This window comes from Martes martes (assembly GCF_963455335.1).
Source record: "Martes martes genome assembly, chromosome: 7".
NCBI lineage: Eukaryota > Metazoa > Chordata > Mammalia > Carnivora > Mustelidae > Martes > Martes martes.
Genome location: NC_137894.1, coordinates 69,525,992 through 69,549,828, shown reverse-complemented (window position 1 = coordinate 69,549,828; position 23,837 = coordinate 69,525,992). Strand labels below are relative to the sequence as shown.

Genomic DNA, 23,837 nt, shown 5'->3' with positions numbered 1-23,837 from the left:
AAGATTTTATTTATTTATTGAGAAAGAGTGAGAGAGAGAGCAGGAGTAGGGGGCAGCAGGCAGAGGGAGAGGGAGAAGCAGACTCCCCGCTGAGCAGGTTGGACACACATCTCGGGGCTCAATCCCAGGACCCTGGGATCATGACCTGAGCCTGAGGCAGTCACTTAACCAATTGAGCCACCCAGGTGCCCTGTACTGATTGGTTTCTTAATGGTTATTGGAACCATTCAGACTTTCTATGTCTTCATATATTAATTTAGGCAAGTTATTTATGGTTCTAGCTTTCAGGTCCTTCTTGTTTCGATGTATAAGGCTGTCCCTTCTTTAAATGGCCTGCTTCGTTATGAATTTCATTTAAAAAATTAACCTAAATTAGGGGCGCCTGGGTGGATCAATGGGTTAAAGCCTCTGCCTTCAGCTCAGGTCATGATCCCAGTGTCCTGGGATCAAGCCCCGCATCGGGCTCTCCGCTCAGTGGGGAGCCTGCCTCCTCCTCTCTCTCTGCCTGCCTCTCTGCCTACTTGTGATCTGTCTGTCAAATAAATAAAAATAAAATCTTTTAAAAAAATTAACCTAAATTGGAAATACTCGTAGTAGGAGGACTTCATTTAAGTTTTAGACCTTCTAGCTTGCTAGAGCCAGAACTCCGGATATGTGCTTCTTCAACTTTACTAGATATTGTCTTATAGCTCTTCAAAGTGGTGGCACCAGTTTATATTGCCAACACTGTTTGAGATTTCCTTTTGTTTGACAATCTCACCAGTACTTAGAATTGTCCAGTTGTTTAATTTTTGCTAACCTCGTGCCTATGAAATTGTAGTTTTAAATTGAATTCCTCTGCTTATTAGTAGCATTGAGCATCTTCCCCTAGGTTTGTTGGCCATTTGAGTTTTATCTTCTGAAAATTTTTGACCATTTTTCTAGTGGTTGTCTTTTTATAACTCATAGGCATCTTAATATATTCTAGATAGTAATATTTTGTCAGCTATATGTATTCAAATATATTTTTTTCCATTTCATACCCTTCTATTCAAATCTTAAGGCAATTTAAAAAAAGGGATTTATTTATTTTAGAGACAGAGAGAGGGAGAGAGAATCTTAGGCATACTCTGCACTGAGTGTGAGGGCCCAACATGGGGCTCGATCTCATGATCCTGAAATCATGACCTGAAGTGAAACCAGGAGTTGGACATTTAACCAATTGTGCCACCCAGATGCACTTAAGGGCCCCTTTAAGGCACAGGAATTTTTTAAAAAGATTATTTATTTGGCAGGGAGATGGAGAGAGAGAGAGAGCACAAGTATGCAAAGCGGCAGACAGAGAGGGAGAAGCAGGTTCTCCGCTGAGCAGGGAGCCTGATGCAGGGCTCGATCCCAGGACTCTGGGATCCTGACCTGAGCTGAAGGCAGCCGCTTAACCCACTGAGCAACCCAGGCGCCCCTAAGGCACAGAAATTTTTAATGTTGGTATACAGAATTTACCAGTCTTTTTTCTTTGTGGTTTGTAATTTGGTATCTCGCTTAAAAGATGTCTTGTGGGGTGCCTGGGTGGCTCAGTCATTGGGCGTCTGCCTTGGGCTCAGGTCATGACTCCAGGGTCTTGGGATGGAGCCCCGCATTGGGCTCCCTGCTCAGCAGGAAGCCTGATTCTCCCTCTCTCACTCCCCCTACTTGTGTTCCCTTTCTTGCTGTGTCTCTCTTTGTCAAATAAATAAAATCTTAAAAAAAAAAAAAAAGAGAGATGTTTTGTTATCCCAAGGTTATAAAGATATTGTTCTAAAAGTGTTAAAGTATGTTTTTCTCAATTATGTCCTCAATCTGTAACTGATTTCGGTATGGTAGAAGAGAGATCGAAGTTGATTATTTTTTCACATGGTAACAGTGCCAACAAGCATTTATTGCCATAGATTAACTTTCTCTGATATGGATGGGCCTGTTGCTGGGATTCCTTTGTTGTCCCTTTGTTACATTTGTCTGTCCTGGCAGTATTTACTGCTGTGGTGTAGTTCTCATTGCTGCATTGTATTGATGGCTGTGTGAAGGTAAGTCTGTCTGCCTCATTCTTCTTCAGGAAATGTCTTGCTCTTCTTAGCTCTTGATCTTATTTTAAAATAAGACTGTCATGTCCTTTGGAGAATCCCATAGAGATTTTTTTGGAATTGCAATGAGTTCATATATTAATTTGGGAAGGAAATGATATTTTCATTATTTTTCATCTTCCCATCCATAAACATGGTATATCTCTGCTTTTATTTCCATCTTCTTTTGTATTTTTTAGTAGAATTTTATAATTTTGCCATGTTAAGCATGCTTTCCTTTTCTTTATTCCTAAAAAATATTTTTTTGGTATCTAGATAATCTTTTCCCAATTATATTTTCTGATTGGTTGATGTAATTGATATTTGCATATTGATCTTTCTGTCTTAAAACTTTGAAGTTTGAACAGTCCCAGTGTAGATGTTATTTGTATTGCCTGTAAACATTTTAGTGTTATCTATTATCAATAAACAGCTAATTATTTCTTGTTAATTTTCCTTTCCCTTTCTCCTCCTTTTCCTTATTGCATTGGCTAGGGACTACAGAATTAAATAGAAGCAGTGATAGGCGGCCTCCTTTTCTGGGGTGCATGGGTGGCTCAGTCCGTTGGGCATCCAACTTGTGGTTTTGGCTCAGGTTCTGATCTCATGGATGGTGAGACTGAGCCCCATGTCAGGATCTGCGCTCAGTGGGAGTCTGCTTGGATATTCTCTCCTTTTGCCCCTTCCCCTGTTTGTGTTTTCTCCCTCTCTCTCTAAAATAAATAAATAAATCTTAAAAAAAGGGTGGGGGGCTTCTTTTTCTTATTCTTGACCTCAAAGGAAATGCTTCTTTTTTTAATTTAAATTTAAATTTTATTTTGTTTATTTATTTTTAAAGTAGGCTCCATGCCCAGCATGGGGTCCAACGCAGGGCTTAAACTCAACCCTGAGATCAAGAGTCAGACACTTAACCAACTGAGCCACCCAGGCACACCCAAAGGAGATGCTTCTAATGCTTCACTATTAATTGTGAGGTTTGCTCTGTGTTGTATGTAGATACACAAAACACCAATATTGAAGTTCATTCTTGGGGTGCCTGGGTGGCTCAGTCAGTTGAGCATCTGCTTTTGGCTCAGGTCATGATCTCAAGGTCTTGGGATTGAGACCCACATCGGGCTCAATGTGCCCTGGTCTCCCCTCTCCCTCTGCCTGCTGCTCCCCCTGCTTGTGCTCTCTCTCTTTCTGTCAAATAAATAAATAAAACCTTTAAAAAAATTCATTCTAAGCCATAAATTGTAGATATTAACTTATATTATTTAGATTATAGAAAATTCAATATAAAACTTAAAGGAAGATTAAATACTTGGAAATAGCCCCAGTATCTAAGGAAAATACCTCACAAAGGACCCTAAGTATAAAATATCAAGTAAGTATTAATTCAAGCTGATTAATTCCTGAAATCTATAGGAAATTCTAGTGAAGATCTTAAAAAGGAATCATGGAAAAAATTCTGAGAATTGTGTAAGCTTTATTTCAGAGCATTTTATAACTGTTTTGGAGGTGTTTCATGATCCAGGATTTCTTAAGGAAGGAAAAGTTGAAAATAACTGAGGACAGCTTAGAAACTTATCCTTATGAGAGGGGGATGGGATGGCTTTTGAATCTCTCTGTATTTTTGGTGGTACTTTTTTTTTTTTTCATTTTTATAGAGGCCTTGGTCATTTTATAATGTAATTAAGTGATCGTCACCTAGCCCTTTTCCAACTGGCTCATTTTCTGCCCCTTATTTTAGGTACCAACTCTTCTATCTTTTGGTATTCTCTGATTTCTCAAGTCATCTTCCTGGTTTCTTATATAGGCTTGTCTTTCACCCCTTTAATTTAGCACTACCCAAACTGCTAAAATTCTGAAAAAGAGGGGTTCTGTGGTCAAATGAGTTTGGCAAATACAGTGTTAAGCCACACCTAATAGCTTACTTTACTACAGGCCTTCTAGAATCTTTAGTATTCTAATGTGCATTGTGAACCTCCAAAAGGGAAATATAGCTTGTTAGTGTTTCCCCAATTAACTGATCATTGAACTTTTCCCAAAGAGCACCAAATCACACCTCTCATAACCCAGTTCATTACTCTTCAAATAAAAACTTCCGGTTCTTGTAAACTTTTCCTCACTGGAAGACATGGTATATGCGCTCTCAATACTAGGTTGTGAATTCTTTGAGGACAATTTCTTTTTCTTGAAGTATTTCCTGATCTTATAATATATTGAAACTCGGGCATTCTTCCTCTCTTATAATTCCTGGGATGGGCACAATGGATACCACTCAAGAGTTCATGTATGGCACAATCTTGCTAAATAATCCAATTTAGCTTTTGGGATCTTTTTACCACACCTTCATTCAACTACTTTTGATGCTTTATTGAAGGCTCTGGGCTAAGCACTGCTGGTGCTAAAAAGATGAGTAAGATCTAGTTACACCTCACTGGAGAACATGTAGAGGCAATAAGTACATGATACAAAACACAAGTGCTAAACAAGAGATACCAACTGCCTTGGGGTTCAGTGGAGAAACAATAGCGATTGGGTGGCTAAGGGAGGGAGACACATGGCAAGAGTCAGGAAAGATTTCTTGGAGGATGTATCATTTGGGATGGTCCTTAAATTAAAAAAAAAAAATACAGACAGGATATAGAAGAGTAGCATTATAGGTGGGGGTGTATAGCATATGCACACAGGAAGGTAGGCAAGAGGGGCAGGTTCAACTGGCTCTGTCTGGCGGGATGCATACAGGAGAAGTTGTAGATGGGATATGACCAGCGCATGGATAATAAAAATAGAAAGAATACTTTGGGTGCCAGTGTGAGTTGTGTTAATGCTGCTGTCCACACGGAGCCATTGAAGAATTTTTGAGTGGGAGGGTGATGTGAGGACCACTTGCTCCTCTACCATCCTTTGTGGTGTCTCCAAGCTCTAGTGCCTTTGCCTCTGTCCAGCTCAGCGACACAGAGAAACTTCAGCCAATGAATTAAACTTCCAGTCTCCTGACTTTCATATTGGGTACCTCCTGTCTTAGAGCTGTCCAGAGTACAACAGAAATCGTGGCGGCAGCCTCTAGTAAATGCATACCCACTCTGTGGAGAATACTGTCAGAAGCCAGCATGCTGAGGAGGGAGTGTTCAGATGAAGAATACAGATGAGGTCAACCGTGGATTTAATTATAATACTTTGTGGAGTCATGATTTCAGCGTCTTAAAAAGGAAAAGGGTAAGAAAAAAGGATGGGTGCAGATAGTAAATTTTAGTGAGCCACGAGAATGGGATGTAGCTAGTGAGCCCGGAGAATTGACCCTAACCGGTCACTCGTTCCAGGCAGCTCAGGACTGAGTTTGGCACGGGTGTGCAGTGAGGAGTGAAATCCAAAGAGCTGGAGGGTTGGTTGGAGGTGACCCACCTGGTGTAATGTTCAAAGGCCTATCCCTCCTGCTGTAATGTTGAAAGGCCGGACCCTCCTGGCTGTTGAGATGGGCCTGGAGAAACTGTGTGCTTAATGGCCTTAATGTTTTCTGTGACGTGGACTTTGAGGTCATCAGGGTGGTCGGGTGGGGGGAGGGAAGTACCCTTCGTGGGAGAGCTTGGAGGTCTGAGAAAGCGGGCGCCTGCTGGGGAATCGATATAGGAAGCAGAGCGAAGCTCTGGTGTTTCTCCGTGGTGGGGGCAGGGCTCTCACTAGCATCTGCCGGCGTGCCGCAGGGTTCCGCTGCGCCGAGGACGCCTGAGGGTGGGCCCCCCTTAGCCCCCGCGGCCGCGGGCGGTAGCGCACCCCGCTTGCCCGCACCGCAGGGCCTGCCCCGCACCGGCGAGCAGGGTGGAGCCGCGGCGCTCGGCCCCGCGGCTGCGGGATCTCATCTCGCTCTTCCGCTTGCAGGTGAGCCCGGGGAAGGCGGGACGCGCAGGAGGGGGGCGCCCGCCATGCCCGGCCCGCAGCTCCCCGTCGCGGCCTCCAGCCCGCCGCCCCCGCGAAACGGCCCGCCGCAGCCCCTCTGAGGAGGAAGAAGAGGCGGCGGCGCACAAGGCGCCGCCCCCTTGGCGAGCTTCGCGACCTGGCGGCCTCCGCGGGACCCATGGCGGATTCGTCGCCCGCGCTGTCCCTGCGGGAAGGCGGCCCCCGGGCGCCCCGGCCCTCGGCCCCCTCGCCGCCGCCGCGCTCGCGCTCCGGCTCAGAGTCCGAGGAGGCCGAGCTGTCGCTGAGTCTGGCCCGCACCAAGACCCGCTCGTACGGCAGCACGGCCAGCGTGCGGGCGCCGCTGGGCGCCGGCGTCATCGAGCGCCATGTGGAGCACCGGGTCCGCGCCGGCGATACGCTGCAGGGCATCGCGCTCAAGTACGGAGTCACGGTGAGCAGGGCGCGCCGCGGCGGCGGGGCGGGGGTTCGGGCGGGGGCTCGGGGCGGGGCCGGGGGCCCGGGGGTCGCGCGGGCGGCTCTGCGGCCCCTGGCGCTAACCCAAAGCGCACTGAGGGCCGCCGCCGCGGTCGCCGAAGATGGTTCTGCGGCCAGAAGGGCAGGCCGCCCAGGCTCTCTCCCCAGGTAGGTGCATCGAGTTCCCGGCGTCCTGCCCGGACTCGGCGAGGCAGGCCAGAGCCGACCAGGGAGCCATGTTCACCCGAGTTTCAGTCCAGATCACACTGCTGTAGAGCATGTTTACTCAGAGCCGAGCTGAGGTGTGGACTCGGGCAGAGAATTTTGTTTTGTCTGTAAACAAGCGCGGCGATGAGTCAGGGGTGGTACAGTTGTTTCCGCAGGATGGTTCTGGTTTTATCGATGATGCTGCTTTATTTAGAAGTGAAATTACACCCCTGGGCTCACGGGCAACTGTGAATGTGACACCTGTCGCCAAGCAGCAGCCCAGAACTGGGGTCTAGGTGAGCTGGAGAGCTGTGTTTATTATAAATTTATAAGTGTGTGTGTCCTAGGTATATTGCATTACACCTCTGGGAAGAACATGGAAACCTGAGGGAGCATATTGTCTCATTAAAATTACTTATAATTAACTCTGAGCCATGTGATGGCCTTTTTGCATTTGAGTTCTGTATCAGTTTTCAATGTTCTTTCCTGAAACACCTTAGACACTGATGGGAAGAAAGGCGATCTTATCTGTATCTTTCTCTTAAGTGAAACTCTTTCTGGCCCTTCACAGAATGACAGAGACTAATTTATTTTGCACCTTCAAGTTGGTACTGTATATTTACCTGGCAGGTCTTATCATTTAAACATTTTGAGACCAGGGATCTTGCTGTGCAGGCATATACTGGTATTACCACGCTATGGATAGTCCCTTTCCATCTGCCTGGGAGTTTCTAAATGTGAACATAGAACTGCCATTGTTATGTACATCAATAAGGCCTGGTTTGGGTGAGGGCCAGAGGAAAGCAGAGTTGGGGCATATCAGTAACTACCTTCTGCTGAATGCCTGCTGTGTGCCAGGCATTACATTTGTCCTGTTCCATCTTGTTTTTATTCAATTTGGTTTTCCTAATGAGCCTTGGAGGTAGGTGTAATTAATTTTTTTACAGATGGGAAGAGGGGTAAGAGGTAAGGATATTATCTGAGTATGTTTTTTCATTGAGAGCAGCTTGAGTTAGCACAGTGATAAAGCATTTGCTTTTATCTAGATACTACTTCAGATTTCCACCCTTGTTTCTATCCTAGTCTTATCAAGAGCTCTCTTAGCATCTTGGTTATTGAAAAAGGAGGGTCTCTTCTGTATGGTTTCTGTATGTCATACCTACTGGGCCAGGGTAACTGTACCAGGAACCCATGATCTCTAGAGAAGTGTTATTTCCTTGGTCCTCACCCACAGCAGTCTCTCCAGGCCAGTGCCCTACTTGGCTGCACCTGAGTGGCTTAGAGCTCCTAAACATCTGCTCAGAGCTGCTCTCTACCTTTGATCAGATGCTTTCTAATCTATGTTTTTGCTCACTGTAGGTCCTGTTACTCATAACCTTATCACCCTTTATGGTTAAGGTGTAAACTAGATTTTTCAGTACTTTCAAAAAGACTTGATTTTACGATGTTAAGCTCAAGTATAACGAATTAGGAACTATAATGTATGGCCACAGTCTCAACTGCAGCACTATTGATATTATGGGCCCTATAATTCTTTGTTGTGGGAGTTGTGCTGTGCATTGTAGGATGTTTAATAGCATCTCTGACCTCTGCCTGTTAGATGCCAGTAGGACCCCCACCCCCCATCGAGAGATTGCCAAATGTTCCCCAGGAAGAAACTCACTCTTCATTGAGAACCACTGGTTTATTACATGTATATCATTTAGTTTAGGCCCTGAACTATAGTTGATGAAATTTTTAGAGACTCTTCCACTGATTATGTACAACCAGTGGAAGTGATAATTGTTACTGTAATGGTGAAGTGACATTAGTGCTTTAATAATGTAGGCAATTATTAATTAGATTTACTCATTGTAAATTGAGATTTTACATGGGACCTAAAAAAGGAGAGAAGTTTTTTTCTTTCTCTGATCGAACAGAAAGAAGTTGAATTAGTTAAGTTTCTAATATTGACTGCAGAGGTCATAAGCATATTTAAATTATTGTTTAAAGGAGTCAGTGATATGTTAGAAGTTTAAAGACCCAAGGCAGTGCACCTGGAAATTAAGAATCAGTCCAGGCAAACATTTGACTTTAACCTCCCATGTCTGGCAGGAGCCAAGCATGGCTCTGCTGTTTTACTTAGAGGAGCGGGAACTCTCGGGGAAGCCTGTCTGCTGATGACAGCTCTCCAGCCCCCCAGCTGGGAGTCCAGGCAGGACTCCAGTCCCTTAGCATGGAGAGACTGGTAGGAGCCAGTACTATTTTAGGTATACGGATGTTTCCAGAACAAAGACTGACAAGGCATGAAGGTGGAGTTCTAGTTGTCCACCCTGGGTTTCCAGGGGAACAGATTGGAAACTGGTTATCTGAAGTGGTGCTCACTGGCTAGCAGCAGGGTACAATCCCAAGATGTGGGGGTAGATGTGTTCCTCCAGCTTGCCTGGCTAGGAGATGCACTGGGGAATCCTAACTGACCTTGAGCCTACTGAACCAGAATATCCAGAAAAGAAGCCCAGGAATCTTCATGTCTTACAAGCGTGGCCTGTTTCTTGTTCCCAAAACACTGTCCATGCTGGGAACTTGGCACTTCTGTTCCATCTGTATGGAATGTTCTTTCCCTGAGAGCTGCATGGAAGGTTCACTTCGTGGGTGTATGACCTGTGCAGTCACACAGGGCCCCAGGCTTAGAAGAGCCCTGTACTTGGTGTCATGCTCTACTATTGCCATCTTGAAAAAAGAATCATTTAAAGATTTTATTTCTTCATTTGAGAGACGGAGGGAGGGAGAGAGAGAGAGAGAAAGAGAGAGAGAGAGAAAACATGAGTGGAGGGGAGAGGGAGAGGGAGAAGCAGAAGCAGACTCCCTGCTGAGTAGGGAGACCGATGCAGGGCTCAGTCCCAAGGACCCAGAGATCATGACCTGAGCCAAAGGCGGATACTTAACTGACTGAGCCAGCCAGGTGCCCCGCCATCTTGAAATTTTTAATACTTTCTGAACAAGGGCCCCACATTTGCACTTTTCACTGGGCCCTGCAAATTATGTAGCTGATCTTGGCTCTGTGACTTGCTCCCTCACTGCCTTCAAGTTCTTGCTTGCATGTCTCCTCCATGAGGCCTTCCTGACTACTCTCTGTCAAATTACAGCCCTCCTCCATACCCCCATTCCCCTTCCCTGCCTTGTCTTCCCAACAGTATTTATTATTCATCTTATTTTCCTTTTTTCCCCAGCTTCTATCTTTTTGGTGATACATTAGTGAATAAATAGAAATCCATGACCTCATGGAGCTTGTATCTTAGTGGAGACAGCAAGTAAACAAACAAAATATGTTATAGGTCAGGTATTGATAAGCAAAATGAAAGAAAATTAAGCAGGGAAAGGAGAGAAGGAGGGCTAGTGGAGGTGGCTATAATTTAAAATGGTGTGACCACAAAGACCTCACTGAGAAGGAGGCAAGGGGGTGGGGGGTACGCAGATATCTATGAAGAACATTCCAGGCAGGAGAAATAGCAAGTGATGCAAAGGCCCTGAGGTGGGAGCATAATTGGCAAGTTCCAGGGATAATGTACCTGGTGTTTACAATGCCATAGGGTGTATTTGGACCAGATCACTTAGGGCTTTGAGGGCCATTATAAGAACTTTGGCTCTTTCTCTGAGTGAGTTGGAAAGTGGAGGAATTTGAACAGAAGAATGACATGATCTGATTTGTGCATTAAGAGGATCACTCTGGCTGCTGCTTTGAGAACAGGCTGTAGCCCAGGGAGTGCCAAGGCAGGGAGACCAGATAGGATAAAGGCTTTGTAATAATGCAGGTGAGAGGATGGCAGTCTGAACGAAAGCAGTGGAAAAGAAAGTGGTGGGAAGGGGTTGGATTCTAGATGATTTGTTGATACTATATATATACTATATATTTTCTGCTTATTTGTTTACTATTTCACTTGAGTATTTCTGCTGTAGAGATGGGCCCAGGCATCCAGAAGGCTTCTCTATAGGAAAGAAGAATGCAGATGTTGGAGAGCCTGGCCAGGCCTGACGCCTGATGGACCGAAGTTGTTTGGCCAGTGCCTTAGAAAATATCTAAAGGACCTTTCCCACATCCCTTTTAAAGTCATTTTAGTTATTAATAACTAGCATTTATTATTATTTTTTTTACTTGGCTTTACTGAGCCTGGTTTGAGTCCTTGTGCTACATGCTGGGATTACAGGATGATACATGCTTTTCTCCTGTTATTCATAGTGAGTGTAGTCTACTGCTGATTTCCACTAGCCTGTAGCTACTCGAGAAGCCAGGTTGCTTGTCTGACTCATCTCTGTACATTCTGTGCCTAGCCCGAGTCTGGCACATGCAGGCCCTCCACATATGTATGGACCTAATCCACAGGCCTGTCTGGAGTGAAATCGCTGGGCCCTGGAGTTGAGCAGACCCTGAAAGACAGAGCCCAAGTAGGAGTTGAGTGACTGGATTTGCGAAGTGTGATTTGAGGCTGGCTCTCAAGCCTACAGCAAGATTGGTGCTGGTTTTCTCCCCTTCTACTGGCAGGGAATCTTGACATTGAATTAAACACAGGTTTGCTTTTAAGCATCTCTACCAAAGAGGCATTTGAGGAAGTGGTCTGGGAAACTGAAACTATTTGGGCTAAGTTGGGAAACTACTAAATATGATGTAGATCTCAGACTTGAATTTGCTTGGGCTGGAATTTCCCTGGCTGTGCCTGTCTCTCCTGAGATTTAAGGTCCTTGCCCTAACCCAGTGTTCTAGATTTAGCTGTGATGTTTGTGGTGATCCTAGCTCCTCTCAGTTGGATGCAAACTTTGGGAGGACGCTCATGGCTCCAGGCAGCCACTGTGAACTTTTTGTTTGGAAACCCTGGAAAAACATCTAGAGAACAGTATACAAACAAAAGTGAGCAGGAGGCAGTGAGGAGACCTATTATTTGCATTAACTTTTTCATTTCTCTTTGCTTCCTCCTGGCAGCTTGCCTATCCTCTCCCCTCTCGAGAGGCCACATTGCTTCCAATGCCCTCAATTACTTACTGTCCGGTTTTATTCCCAGAGTCTTCTCACTTTCTTCCAAACCTAGTTGCTTCATCACACTTCCCTGAACAGAAGTCACCTTGCTGAGACAAGGTGAAATGATTGTCATTTTAGGGACAAGGTTGTGAATTAGAAATGTAATTATATGTACATCTTTTGTGTTCATAACTTTAGGCCCTGCTGCTGATAGAAATTGTTGATCCTTGCTGATCAAAGGCAAGAGAACCATAAATTAATAGTGCAACATGTAATGAGAAGTATGGTAAAATGGCCTTTAGTAGCTTGGGATTTAATAGATTCTCATGTATTCTTTTTTATTATTGTATTTTATTTTTAGTGGGGAGGGACAGAGGGAGAATCCCAAGAATCCTCATGTTTTCTTTTTTATAAAACAATTTCGGGGTGCCTGGGTGGTGGTTCAGTGGGTTAAGCCTCTGCCTTCGGCTCAGGTCATGATCTCAGGGTCCTGGGATCAAGCCCCGCATCGGGCTCTCTGCTCAGCAGGGAGCCTGCTTCCCCCTCTCTCTCTGCCTACCTCTGCCTACTTGTGGTCTCTGTCAAATAAATAAATAAAATCTTAAAAAAAAAACCTAACAAAACAGTTTCATTGAGGGGCATCTGGGTGGCTCAGTCAGTTAAGCCTCTGCCTTCCACTCAGGTTATGGTCTCAGGGTCCTAGGATGGAGCCCCACGTTGAAATCCCTGCTCAGCAGGGAGTCTGCTTCTCACCCCCCCCATGCTCTCTCTCTCTCTCAAATAAATAAATAAAATCTTTTAAAAAAACCAACAAAAAACAGTCTCACTGACATAATTCACATACCACAAAATTCGCCCATTCTAAGTGTACAATTCAAGGACTTTTAGTGAGTTTACAGAGTTGTGCAACCATCACCACAATCCAGTTTTAGAACAGTGCCATCACTCTAAAAAGATCCCTGTGCCACTGACCTTACTTCTGTTTCCTTCTCTAGCCCCAGACAGCCCCCAAATATACATTCTAATCTTATAGATTTGCCTTTTCTAGGCATTTCATATAAATGGAATCTTGTATTTCTTCTGAGATAGCGTGGGAAAAAAGTAAATCCTTTTTCCTATTAGCAGGTGGCAGTGAAGGAATCCGATTGTCACCAACACCTAGGACTTAAGAGTGAGAGTAAGACAGTGGCGCGATTGGTGAATCTAGCACTTACTGGAAAAGGACCTTGAGAGAGTCCTTTCATATGTAAGTCTTTAGTTTTCTGTAAAATAATAATCAAATTAAAGTTGTATGTATGTATGAATATATTCTGTAAGCCACACAGTGCTGAGTAAGTGTTAGTTATTATGTAATCCTGAAATGTTGTTGGAAAGGTTTGTCTTTCTTAAGGAATGGAGAGGTAGAAACAAATTCTGAACGCTGTTTTCACTGTTAGGCTAGTGGCTGGATGAACCTGAACAGAGTAGCCTTTGTGGAAGGTCCCTGGCAGTGCCCAGCAGCTGCTGTTGAGATACTTTTATAGGGGGAAGTTTTGTGAGTTCCCTCCAGACTCAGTTCACCTTCACAAAATGTATTTACGGGGGAATCATTGTGAAGAAGTTGTTTTTAACTTATCAGTGGCGCTCGTCCTACCTAATGTCACGATGGTTGATCTTGTGGCCATTTTGTTAGCTCTTAATTATTCTGTAATCTGTTTCTTGGAGACCAATCAATTTGACTGAATCATGCTATTCAATCCTGATTGAGAGACATTTTTTTTTTTAAGATTTTATTTATTTGTTTGACAGAGATCACAAGTAGGCAGAGAGGCAGGCAGAGAGAGAGAGAGGAGGAAGCAGGCTCCCCGATGAGCAGAGAGCCCGATTCGGGGCTCCATCCCAGGACCCTGGGATCATGAACTGAGCCGAAGGCAGAGGCTTTAACCCACTGAGCCACCCAGGCACCCCAGAGAGAGACTTTTGAAATGAAAGCAGTTCAGTTGCTATACCTACCTCCTACTTGTCTGTCCATAAGAAATAGAGGGTAGTTCTGTGTCACTCTAAAAAGGTCATACTTTCTATTCTCAACATTAATTAGGTGTTAGGAAATGTTGGACAGAGGGGTGGGCAAAATAGGTGAACTTTTTTTTTGTTTGGATAAACTGAATAATAATTTTTTTAAAAGGCACAAGGAGTTGGGTTCTGTTTTGGTTTTGGGTTTCAGTTTCCCCAAAAGTAATCCATTCTCCACCATTCACCCAAGGCCTGGTATGATCCAATGTTGTTTTAGAAGGATAACTATAGGAGTACCTGGGTGGCTCAGTTGGTTAAGCGAGTGCTGTTGGCTCAGGTCTTGATCCCTGGGTCCTGGGCCCAAGCCCCCTGTCGGGCTTCCTGCTCAGAGGGGAGCCTGTTTCTCTCTCTCCCTCTGTCTTCTGCTCCCCCTGCTTGTGCTCTCCTGCTCTCTCTCCCTCTGTCAAATAAATAAATAAAAAATATATATATATTTTTAAACAGAAGGATAACTCTAGCAATAGAGTGGAGGAACGAGTATATATTGGGGAGGATGGAGGAAAGGGATCATAATGTCTTCTAAGAGTTCTAATGTACTGTTCCCTGCTTTATGTGTTCCTAACACAACCCAGCTCTGCATTGGGACTGTGCCAGAAAACTGCAATTTTCAAAGCCTGTAACAAATCAAATCCTTGTCATATCCAAAACTTGAAGCAGCTGTAGTTATTCTATGTGTGTTTTTAACAACAAAACTTGATGGCCTTCTGTAACAATGGCAGTTAAGCGTGCTAGAATTAGAACACACTGGGACATTGACCATTCACGTAATCCCCGAGCCTCGGGAATGGTGGACTTCCAGGGTTAAGAGTCGTTCTGGAGCCTCAGTGTTTAAGTTATTTCTGTAGCTCCTGACAAGTGTGTGTGTGTGTGTGTGTGTGTGCACTGGATGAAATTTAGTGAGGGCGCCTCTTTATTTCTCCAGGAAGCTCATTCATTTACGGAAGAACTCTGCTAGACACCGCCTCCTTGTATTGAAAAATTTTAACTTTTTTTTTCCTGTGAGAGAGAGAGAGAGAGAGAGAGAAAGGGGGAGGGGTGGAGGGAGAAGGAGAGAGAGAATCCTAAGCAGGCTCCACAGCACCCAGCATAGAGCCCCACACAGGGCTCAATCTCACGACCCTGAGATCATGACCTGAGCCGAAACCAAGAATCATATGCTTAACCTACTAAGTCACCCAGTTAACCTGAAAAATTTTAACTTTTTTTTTTTTTAAGGATTTTATTTATTTATTTGACAGATGGAGATCACAAGTAGGCAGAGAGGCAGGCAGAGAGAGAGGAGGAAGCAGGCTCCCTGCTGAGCAGAGAGCCCGACGCGGGGCTCGATCCCAGGACCCTGAGATCATGACCTGAGCCGAAGGCAGAGGCTTTAACCCACTGAGCCACCCAGGTGCTCCCCAAAAATTTAACTTTTAACAGGATCTTTCAACACCAGGTTTCTAGTTCTAAATCTAGGAGACAAAAGTTCAGAGGAATTTCCAACTTTCACAGGACAGCATCTGAACTACTTCTATCCTTGTGTAAATAAATAATTAATAAAATAAAAATTGGATATCAGGAAGTGTTGAACAGAGGGCAGGTGGGGAAGTTACAGAGTTTTCCAGCTTTTCCCTTGGGTTGGATCATGACTTTTCTTAGCTTTATGTGAGGTGGCATTCCCAGAGCATTAGACCCATCTATGTTCAGATAAAAGTGTAAAACTTTCCTAAAACATCATTTCACTGTTTGGGATTATCTCGTCTCTTATCTGTGCTGGTGAGGTTTTCTCCATGACTAGGCTTCCTGTTTCCACTAGTGCCTCTTTCTTGCTAATCCATTTTCCACAAAGCTGCCGGAATGATCTGTAACTGTAATCAGATTGCGTTGCTCCCTTTCTTCACCCTCCAGTGGCTTCTCATCACATTTGAGATAAAAACCAATTTTGGGGACTCCTGGGTGGCTTGGATGGTTGGATGTCTGACTCTTGATTTCAGCTCAGGTCATAATCTTGGGGTCCTGGGATTGTGCCCAGAGTCATGCTCTGAGCTCAGCAGGAAGTCTGCTTTGGATTCTCTCTCCCTCTGCCCCTCCCCACCCTCATGCGTCCACCTCTCTTTCTCTCTCTCTCTCCTCCCCACACAGCTTTCTAAAATAAATAAATAAAATCCTAAAAAATAAATAAATAAAATAAAATCTTTTTTTTTTTTTTTTTTTTTTTTTTTTTTTACCTTGGCATCCAAGGCCTTGTGTGGTCTAGAGTTTTGTTCATTACTCCCTATACTTCAGCCACACTGTTTTTTGTTTTTTTTTTTCCTGTGCTGGGGTCTTGCATCTGCTCTTTCTCACTGGAATGCTGCTCCCCCACCCCCACCCCGGCACCAGGCTTTTTTGCATGACTGATTTATTCCTTAACTTTACTACAAGTCCAAAGTTTGCAGCCTGTTCTGTAGGTTCAAGCCACCACTTGTAAAGGAGAATAAGTTAAGATCAAAATTATCACCTTTGGGGCGGGGGGGAAACAATATAGAGCTCACACACCTCAGGACAGTGACAACATATGAGGCTAATTATCTGGGCTTGGTTTCATGAAATTTTTTTAATATTTTCTTAGTTTTTAGGAGAAATATTTTTTATTGTGAGAAATTCCTACCTCCTTCCTTCTCATTTGCTAAATACATGTTAGAATCTGCCCTTACTTGTTATTTTCTCACTTTTAAGCAAATTTAATACCAAGATAGCAGTATTATCATTATCGTTTTGGAGGGTTTCCTGGGGGCTATGCATTATCCTATTATCCTAAATACATGAGTTAATTCATGTAACCCTGATAATGATCATATTGTGTGGAAGGTACTATTATAGGAAATAAAACAGAATAGTGAATGATTAGAAAGTGGCAAAGCCAGGATTTGAACCCAGAAAGTATGGCCCTGGAGCCCCTGTTTCAAACTACCTTGTATTAGGTTCATTTCATCTTCAAACTCAGATCTACCAGTCCTTAGGTTGTTCCCCACGTTGATGCTATGTCTGGATATCCCATCTAGTCTATAGGGTGAATGTACACCTTAAATGCTTGCTGATGATACCGAGATGGAGACGGCATAGTCTCTGACTTCAGGAAGCTCATAGGCTAAAGAGGCAGTTCTATGGGTGAAACAATGGGCCGATCACAAGAATTAGGGAATCCTGCCCTTCATTACCTGTGCTCCTTGACCACACCCAGCTGTTGACTCAGTTGCCTTGTCTTGTGGTCCCTGTCATTGGCCCTTCACCTAGCTGTGGTGGGCTGTCTTGTTTTGAATGATAGATGTATGGGTCAGGGTTCTGACAGGAAACAGATAGTGGGCATGGGGGGTGTGGCCAAAGAGAACTTCCTGAAGGAACATTTACAGAAGTATGAGCAGGGTTGAGGGAACCAACAAGGGATGGTGAAGCACCTGAGACTAGCAACAGCAGGAAGACATTACCCCAAGGCTTGAAGGGCAAGAAGAAGACATGGTGTACCCCAAACGAGGAGGGCTGGAGCCTTGGACGAGGGAATGGCTACCTGGCAGCAACTCTGCTATAGAAGAGTGCAGCCCCTGGAGTCATGGTGCTGTATCTTTCTGCTGATGACTTCCTTTGGAACACCCACTGGAATTCCAAGGACAAGGGGGCTTAGGTAAAGCAGTTTTTAAGAGGTCAGCTTCCCGGGTTCAGAACAGGCTCAAGAAGAGCTGGGCATGGATTGGGTGGGGGGATGGATTGAAAACGAGAGTCACTAACACAACTGATGACTCATGGTCCCTTTCTGGTTACTTCCCTGAGTTCACCTTTTTTTTTTTTTTTTAAATATTTATTTACTTATTTATTAGGGAGAGAGTGAGAGCACAAGCCAGGGGAAGAGGCAGAGGAGATCACACTCCCCGCTGAACAGGGAGCCTGACATGGGGCTTGATCCTAGGACCTTGGGATCATGATCTGAGCCCAAGGCAGACACTTAACCAACTTTATACCTATTCCTCTGACCTGTTTTGTTTTGTTTTTTTTTTAAGATTTTATTAATTTGACAGAGAGAGACACAACGAGAGAGGGAACACAAGCAGGGGGAATGGGAGAGGGAGGGAGCCCAATACAGGGCTTGATCCCAGGACCCTGGGATCATGACCTGAGCCGAAGACAGATGCCTAATGACTGAGCCACTCAGGTGTCCCTCCTCTGATCTGTTTTAATTAATTCATCCATCCATCTTTCCATCCTTCTATCCTAAGCACTTACTGTGTACCAGGTCTTTGTTACCCCCAGGGAAGATATAGAAATAAAAGTGCTTGTCCTGAAGGAATTCACAGTTTATGCTTGGTATTCTCAGCCCCGCCTCAGCATTCAGATCTGGTGTTCCTGTCAGTTTCTGTCCCCCATCATTATTGTCAGAAGATTATAGGCCCTTGCCAGTAAGCATTTCGAAGGGCACTGTATCAAGGAAGGTTCTTTGGCTTACAAGTGACAGAAGACCTAACTCAAATTAGCTTAAGCAAAAAACAAAAAACAAACAAAAAGTGGTGTTTATTGGGTCATGGAACTGAAAGGCCCTAGGGAATTCTGGCATTAGGCTTTGCTTCAGAGGACTGATTGCTCTCCTTCCAGATGGCCTCAGGTTCCGTGAGGTGGAAGGATGGCAGCTCTTTCCAGCAGAAAAAATACAGGATCTTCCCCCTTCCGCAACCCCCCCCCCCCCCCGCCCCAGACCCAGCAAAAGTCTGCCTCTGTCTTTGAATTGTGGGACTGTGACTGATCATGAAAGCCAGGACATTGTGACACTCCGAAGGGCAAGAATGAGTCATATGCTCCCCCTGGAGTGGGGGGTGGGGGGGAGTTGTTCAGTGCCATTGGAAGCCCACATACTAAGATGGAGGAGGTAGATGCTAGCTGGTTTAAAAAAAAAAAAAAGGGTATTAAAGGCCGAGTAGAATACACCTGAACCTGTTATGCTAAGGTATTCAAGTTATTTACATCTCTTAAATAAAAGCCTGACCAGACCAGAGATACTTAGGATTTTCAGATTTTAATTTTGTCTCCTGAATGCACTCTTGCCTATTCATGCCTTTCTTCTTCACCCTTACCTTCTCTCCTTTAATCAGAAGCTAGAACACAAAAGACTACCCCACTCCACACAAAAGATACTTTAATGTAGTATCTTTAAAAGAAAAAAAAAAGCTTTATGTGTACCATTTGTGTAGATTCAGCTTGTAGTAAGAAATCAGGAGATACAGGGTTCATTTAGTGATCGACTGTTGTTTTTCAGGCTCTTTGATGTAGAATCTGATTTTTTCACTCACAATTTGGCATTAAAGTATCCCATAATTTGGTCCCATTAGTCATGCACTTTTATCCTGCTATTGTAGGGACTTCAGAGTCAGACAGAAATCCTAGCTCATGGGGAGCCTGGGTGACTCAATGGGTTAAAGCCTCTGCCTTCGGCTCGGTTCATGATCCCAGGGTCCTGGGATTGAGCCCCGCATCGGGCTCTCTGCTCAGCGGGGAGCCTGCTTCCCCCTCTCTCTGTCTGCCTCTCTGCCTACTTGTGATCTCTGTCTGTCAAATAAATAAATAAATAAAATGTTAAAAAAAAAAAAAGAAATCCCAGATCACACATTTATTTTTTATTTTTTTAGATTTTATTTATTTGAGAGAGAGAGAGGGAGTGTGCACAGGAGCATGAGGGGAGAAGGTCCGAGAGCCAAGGAGAAGCGGGTTTTCCGCTGAGTTGGGTGCCCACCGCGGCACTCGATTCTAGGACCCTGAGATCCCAACTTGAGCTGAAAGACTCTTAACCAACTGAGGCCCCCAGGCGCCCCTCCAGTTCACACATTTCAAGAGCCTTAGGCACTTGGTCAAATCAGTCATCTGTTGTGTGCCTTAACTTCTTCACTGGAAAATAGAGAGTAGTATCATCTGCTGCCGGGGGCTCTGCTCAGTAGTTTTTCTCTCGTAGACATCCTGTCTGTCTCTGTGTCTGTCTGCCTGCTTACCTACCTACCTCTCCGTCTCCTCTATGCGAGTGTGTGTACACACCCCTGTGAAGGGTGGGCGACGCCTATTTGACGTGGAGGTGGTTGGTGTTGGTGGAGCTGGGGTTTGAAACCAGGTCTGTCAGGTTCCCAAGCCTGCGCACTCAGCTCAGCAATCTTTCCAAACCGTCTTGGTTCCCTGCCTCACCGGACCGAGCTGTGCAGAGACTGAGCGGGTGCGGGGCCCTGCGGAGCCCAGTGCAGGACAGTATCCGGCTGGAGGCCTGGAGGTCGGCAGGCCCCAGGTTCTGCAGCGGACTCGCAGCGCTGTGGACTTGGGCATGCCACTCACCCCTCTGGAGTCTCCATTGCTTCATTTGCAAAAAGGAGATGACAGTGTCTGGATGGCAGAACTGTTGTGGAGGTTACCTGAGACCCTGTGTAGATTCCATTTCTCCCTTCCCACCCCCGCCTCCCATCCCCATTGCTGAGGTCTGCGGGAGGCATCCGCAGGCTAGGAAAGAGTTTGGCAGGGGGTGGGGGAGGTGGGGTGGGGGGGTGGTAACTATTAAATTCTAGCTTCTTCGTCTGCCATGTATGATCATTCCATGGTCCGTAGTCTCTCTGACTTTTTTCCTTTTATTTGTAAAGTGGATCTTCAAATGCCTGCTCCTTGGGTGGAAATAGGACACAGTGTTTGTAATGCACTCTCCACCTCCTTTCCTTACCTGCACCACTTCTACCTGTTCTTCAAGGCCCGTCTAAAGTCAAAAGAATCAAAATCAGAACCCCACCTTCTCTGTAAGGCCTTTCTTAATGCCTGCAGCCCCAGTCCACACCATTCTTGCAAATGCTTGTATTTATCCCTGTACCAGCTCCTGTTTCCGTTATATTTACCAGACACAATTCCAGAGACCCCAGAAGCACTCCGTAAGTAAAAGAACAGTACTAGTTTTTTTAAAAATAATCAAATAACAGAAGTGTTAAGACACGAATAGAAATTATTAGATGATCTGAAAGTTCCACATTCTTTAACTTCAGGGATTTAAGGCTGCTTGGTAAAAGCTGCCTCGTAGGGAGAGTATTATAGTGGGGGGGAAAATGAGTCTTTCCTCTTTTAAAGTGGGAAACAATTTCCTGACTACTCTTGAAATAACCAGGAGTACCCAGGGAAGTGACTAAACCCAAATTAAGACTCTCAAATCCAGAGAAAGCATTGCATATATTCTAAACCTGGATAGTTTTAGTTCTGTTTATGTAATAAACCCTACTAATGGATTTACTTATATCTAACTGTTTCCTTTTTTATATTTTAGATGGAACAGATTAAAAGGGCAAATAAACTGTTTACCAATGATTGTATATTTCTGAAGAAAACTTTGAACATCCCAGTTATATCAGAGAAGCCTTTGTTGTTTAATGGACTTAACTCAATAGATTCTCCAGAAAGTGAAACTGTTGGTAGCAGTTTTTCTCATGAAGAAGAGCCCGTAGCAGCTGGGGAAGACCTTTCTCCTCCCAGTCCTCAAGAATCCAGTGGTCAGCCTGTACAGCCTGAAGAAGTGTCTGCTAGAGATTTCCTGCAGAGACTAGACTTGCAGATTAAGTTGTCAACACAGGCAGCCAAGAAACTGAAAGAAGAGAGCAGGTAAAAATATGCTGGTAAAATGTCAGAGGTTGAATAAATTACTCTTACTATATCCTTGCTTGGCTAAGTTTTGTTGTGTTTTGTTTTCTCTCTTTGCTCTTCTTTCTTTTTTTCCTTTTGCTTTAAAAACTATAATTCAGGGGTAACTGCGTGGCTCAGTCAGTCAAGCGTCTGCCTTTGGCTCAGTTCATGATCCCGGGTCGTGGGATCGAGTCCCACATAAGGCTCCCTGCTCGGTGGGGAGCCTGCTTCTCCCTCTCCCTCTGCCTGCCACTTCACCTGCTTGTGCTCTCTGTCTCTTTCTCTGTCAAATAAATAAATGAAATCTTAAAAAAAAATAAAAAAAAACACTATTTTAATTCTAGAAAGTTATTTTCAATATGTGAAGTGTAAAAAGAGCTCCTACATTCTGCATAGGGCGTTATCTGTTGCAGTATACTTGCTTTTGTCCCTGTTATTTATTATAAAAAGTTTGCTTCTTTGCTTTAGTAGCATAACTGTCCAGCAAGCAATTCTGGATAGCAGCCAAGCAGAAACATCTAGTTTATCCCATCAAAGGAAGGACTGCCCTGGGAAGGGCAGCTCCTTGTGAAATACTGATCCTAATGTAATTTGTCAAAGACATTGTCCATTCTTTGTTACTGCGTGTTTTTCGTGTGAGCTGTTTTCTTTGTTCTTTAATTTGGTACTCGGGCAAATCTTTCTCTCTCCTACAGAATTGGTTTTCTTTTTCCTTTATGAATCTAAGAATGGCACAAGCTATTGTGTTTCCTTTTTAACCCTGGCTCCAGGAAGCTAACAACTAAAACTGATGTTCAGTTCAACTACTACAGTATTTCTTATGGTTAATATATTCATACAGTTCTCCTTTTCTTAGTCCTGATTTTCTATTTCTATCTAACTCATCTTATTGTATGTATGCTTTTTTGTTGTAGGCACATCGAGTCCTTTTGAGGAAAAGGTGGAATATAAAAAATATAAACAAATATGAATATAATCATTTTATAATTTAAAATGTTTTATTTAAATGGAATAGAAAAATGTAAATATATAAGAATAGAATGTATTTTTTACAAGTACCCTTCTTTATTCCAATAACTGAGATGCCAATAAAATACAGATAATAAGGTCCATCCTAATGAGTATTTGTATCGCATATAACTTCCAGGACATGCAAAATATTATAAATTGATATACTCTTGCCCTTCTTTGGCAAATGGATATTAACTTATATAATAAGTATGTATATTAGTTTTTTGAATATCATTTTTAAGCACTGATTTATACTGAATTTTTTTTTTCAGAGATGAAGAAAGCCCCTATGCAGCTTCCCTCTATCACAGTTAGATGATCGGGGTGATCATCTAACCTCGATTAAGAGATAGCTGGATCATAAGGAAACCAACAACCGAAGATTCGAAAGCGTACATCGTTAAATCACAATTTAGTAGGTCCACCTCCTGCAGTTGCACTGACGTGATTATTTCCCTCTGGCTTTCTATAATTCTAAGTCCCTATTATGGCATGAAAGCAAAATTGTATCCTAAAGCTCATCACTTTTGTAGGTGATGGTAGTTTTTAGACTAGTTTTGTAAATACTAGTTAACATAAAGCATCAAAGACTATATACATCTTCAAGCTGAAAACAATGTTGATCTTCTGAGAAATCCTAATTATGTGACATACATGGTTGCTGTTGAAGTGATGCTGATTTTGCTATGTGTTTATAACTTAAGTGCTATATATTTCGATATGCATTACATATTCTGTATTAATATAAAGAACCAAATTTTGTCTGCTATTTTGTAAAAATAAACTACAAAAGCCTGAATGAGAAAATAAACTATGTTTTCATATTTGAGTCTTCGGTTTTTTTCAACAAATGGAAAAATAAAATTGATTTTTAAATTGTTTTTGAAATGGTGACAGCTTCTCCATTATAAATGCTTTTATTATTATAACTGGAATTTTGAAAAAGTTTCAGTAATGTAAAAGCAAATCAATTATGGGTGTTAGTAACCTTTACATTTTCATAATATTTTTCCTGATTTGTTTGAGATATGGTATAAACATAGAATATAATGAGAAGGAGAAATTAAAAATGCCATGCTCTTGACACATTGGTGAATTCTAGTTTAGATTTCATTATGTCACTTTATAGAGTGTTTCATAGTCACTGTGTTCATTTGAATTGAGGATTAAGTTTTTATTCACATAATTTGTCTTTTATCGTATGTACAGGTTACAGCCATAAATCTTAAGCAAAATATTACTTAGAGTTAAACTCTTTTTGGTCTCAGTTTTTATTCAAATACCAGGTTAAAGAAATCATTAAGCGGGCGCCTGGGTGGCTCAGTGGGTTAAGCCTCTGCCTTCGGCTCAGGTCATGATCTCAGGGTCCTGGGATCGAGCTCCGCATCGGGCTCTCTGCTCAGCAGGGAGCCTGCTTCCTCCTCTCTCTCTCTGCTTGCCTCTCTGTCTACTTGTGCTCTCTCTCTCTCTGTCAAATAAATAAATAAAAATCTTTAAAAAATAATAAA

General features: G+C 43.5%; 1 protein-coding gene across 2 annotated transcripts; it reads left to right on the top strand.

Annotated features, from left to right (window-relative positions):
• The first annotated feature begins 5,623 nt into the window (after window positions 1–5,623).
• Window positions 5,624–23,210, top strand: LYSMD2 (LysM domain containing 2). 2 transcript variants are annotated; one of them, XM_080808486.1, is made up of 3 exons: window positions 5,624–6,411; window positions 20,966–21,297; window positions 22,602–23,210. In XM_080808486.1, the coding sequence occupies exons 1-3, from the start codon at window positions 6,139–6,141 to the stop codon at window positions 22,642–22,644; spliced, it is 648 nt and encodes a 215-aa protein (XP_080664612.1). In that variant the 5' UTR covers window positions 5,624–6,138; the 3' UTR covers window positions 22,645–23,210. The 2 variants fall into 2 exon arrangements, with proteins under 2 accessions (XP_080664612.1, XP_080664613.1); XM_080808487.1 differs by lacking the exon at window positions 5,624–6,411 and adding an exon at window positions 6,448–6,602 and having other exon boundaries at window positions 22,602–23,153.
• The last annotated feature ends 627 nt before the right edge of the window (window positions 23,211–23,837 follow it).

What these genes read in the sequence shown, in the direction of transcription:
- LYSMD2 (XM_080808486.1), top strand. Translation starts at nt 6,139, where the DNA reads ATGGCGGATTCGTCGCCCGCGCTGTCCCTGCGGGAAGGCGGCCCCCGG. An exon ending in CGCTCAAGTACGGAGTCACG is followed by an intron (nt 6,412 to 20,965) that starts GTGAGCAGGGCG and finishes TTTATATTTTAG; the next exon opens with ATGGAACAGATTAAAAGGGC. An exon ending in AAACTGAAAGAAGAGAGCAG is followed by an intron (nt 21,298 to 22,601) that starts GTAAAAATATGC and finishes TTTTTTTTTCAG; the next exon opens with AGATGAAGAAAGCCCCTATG.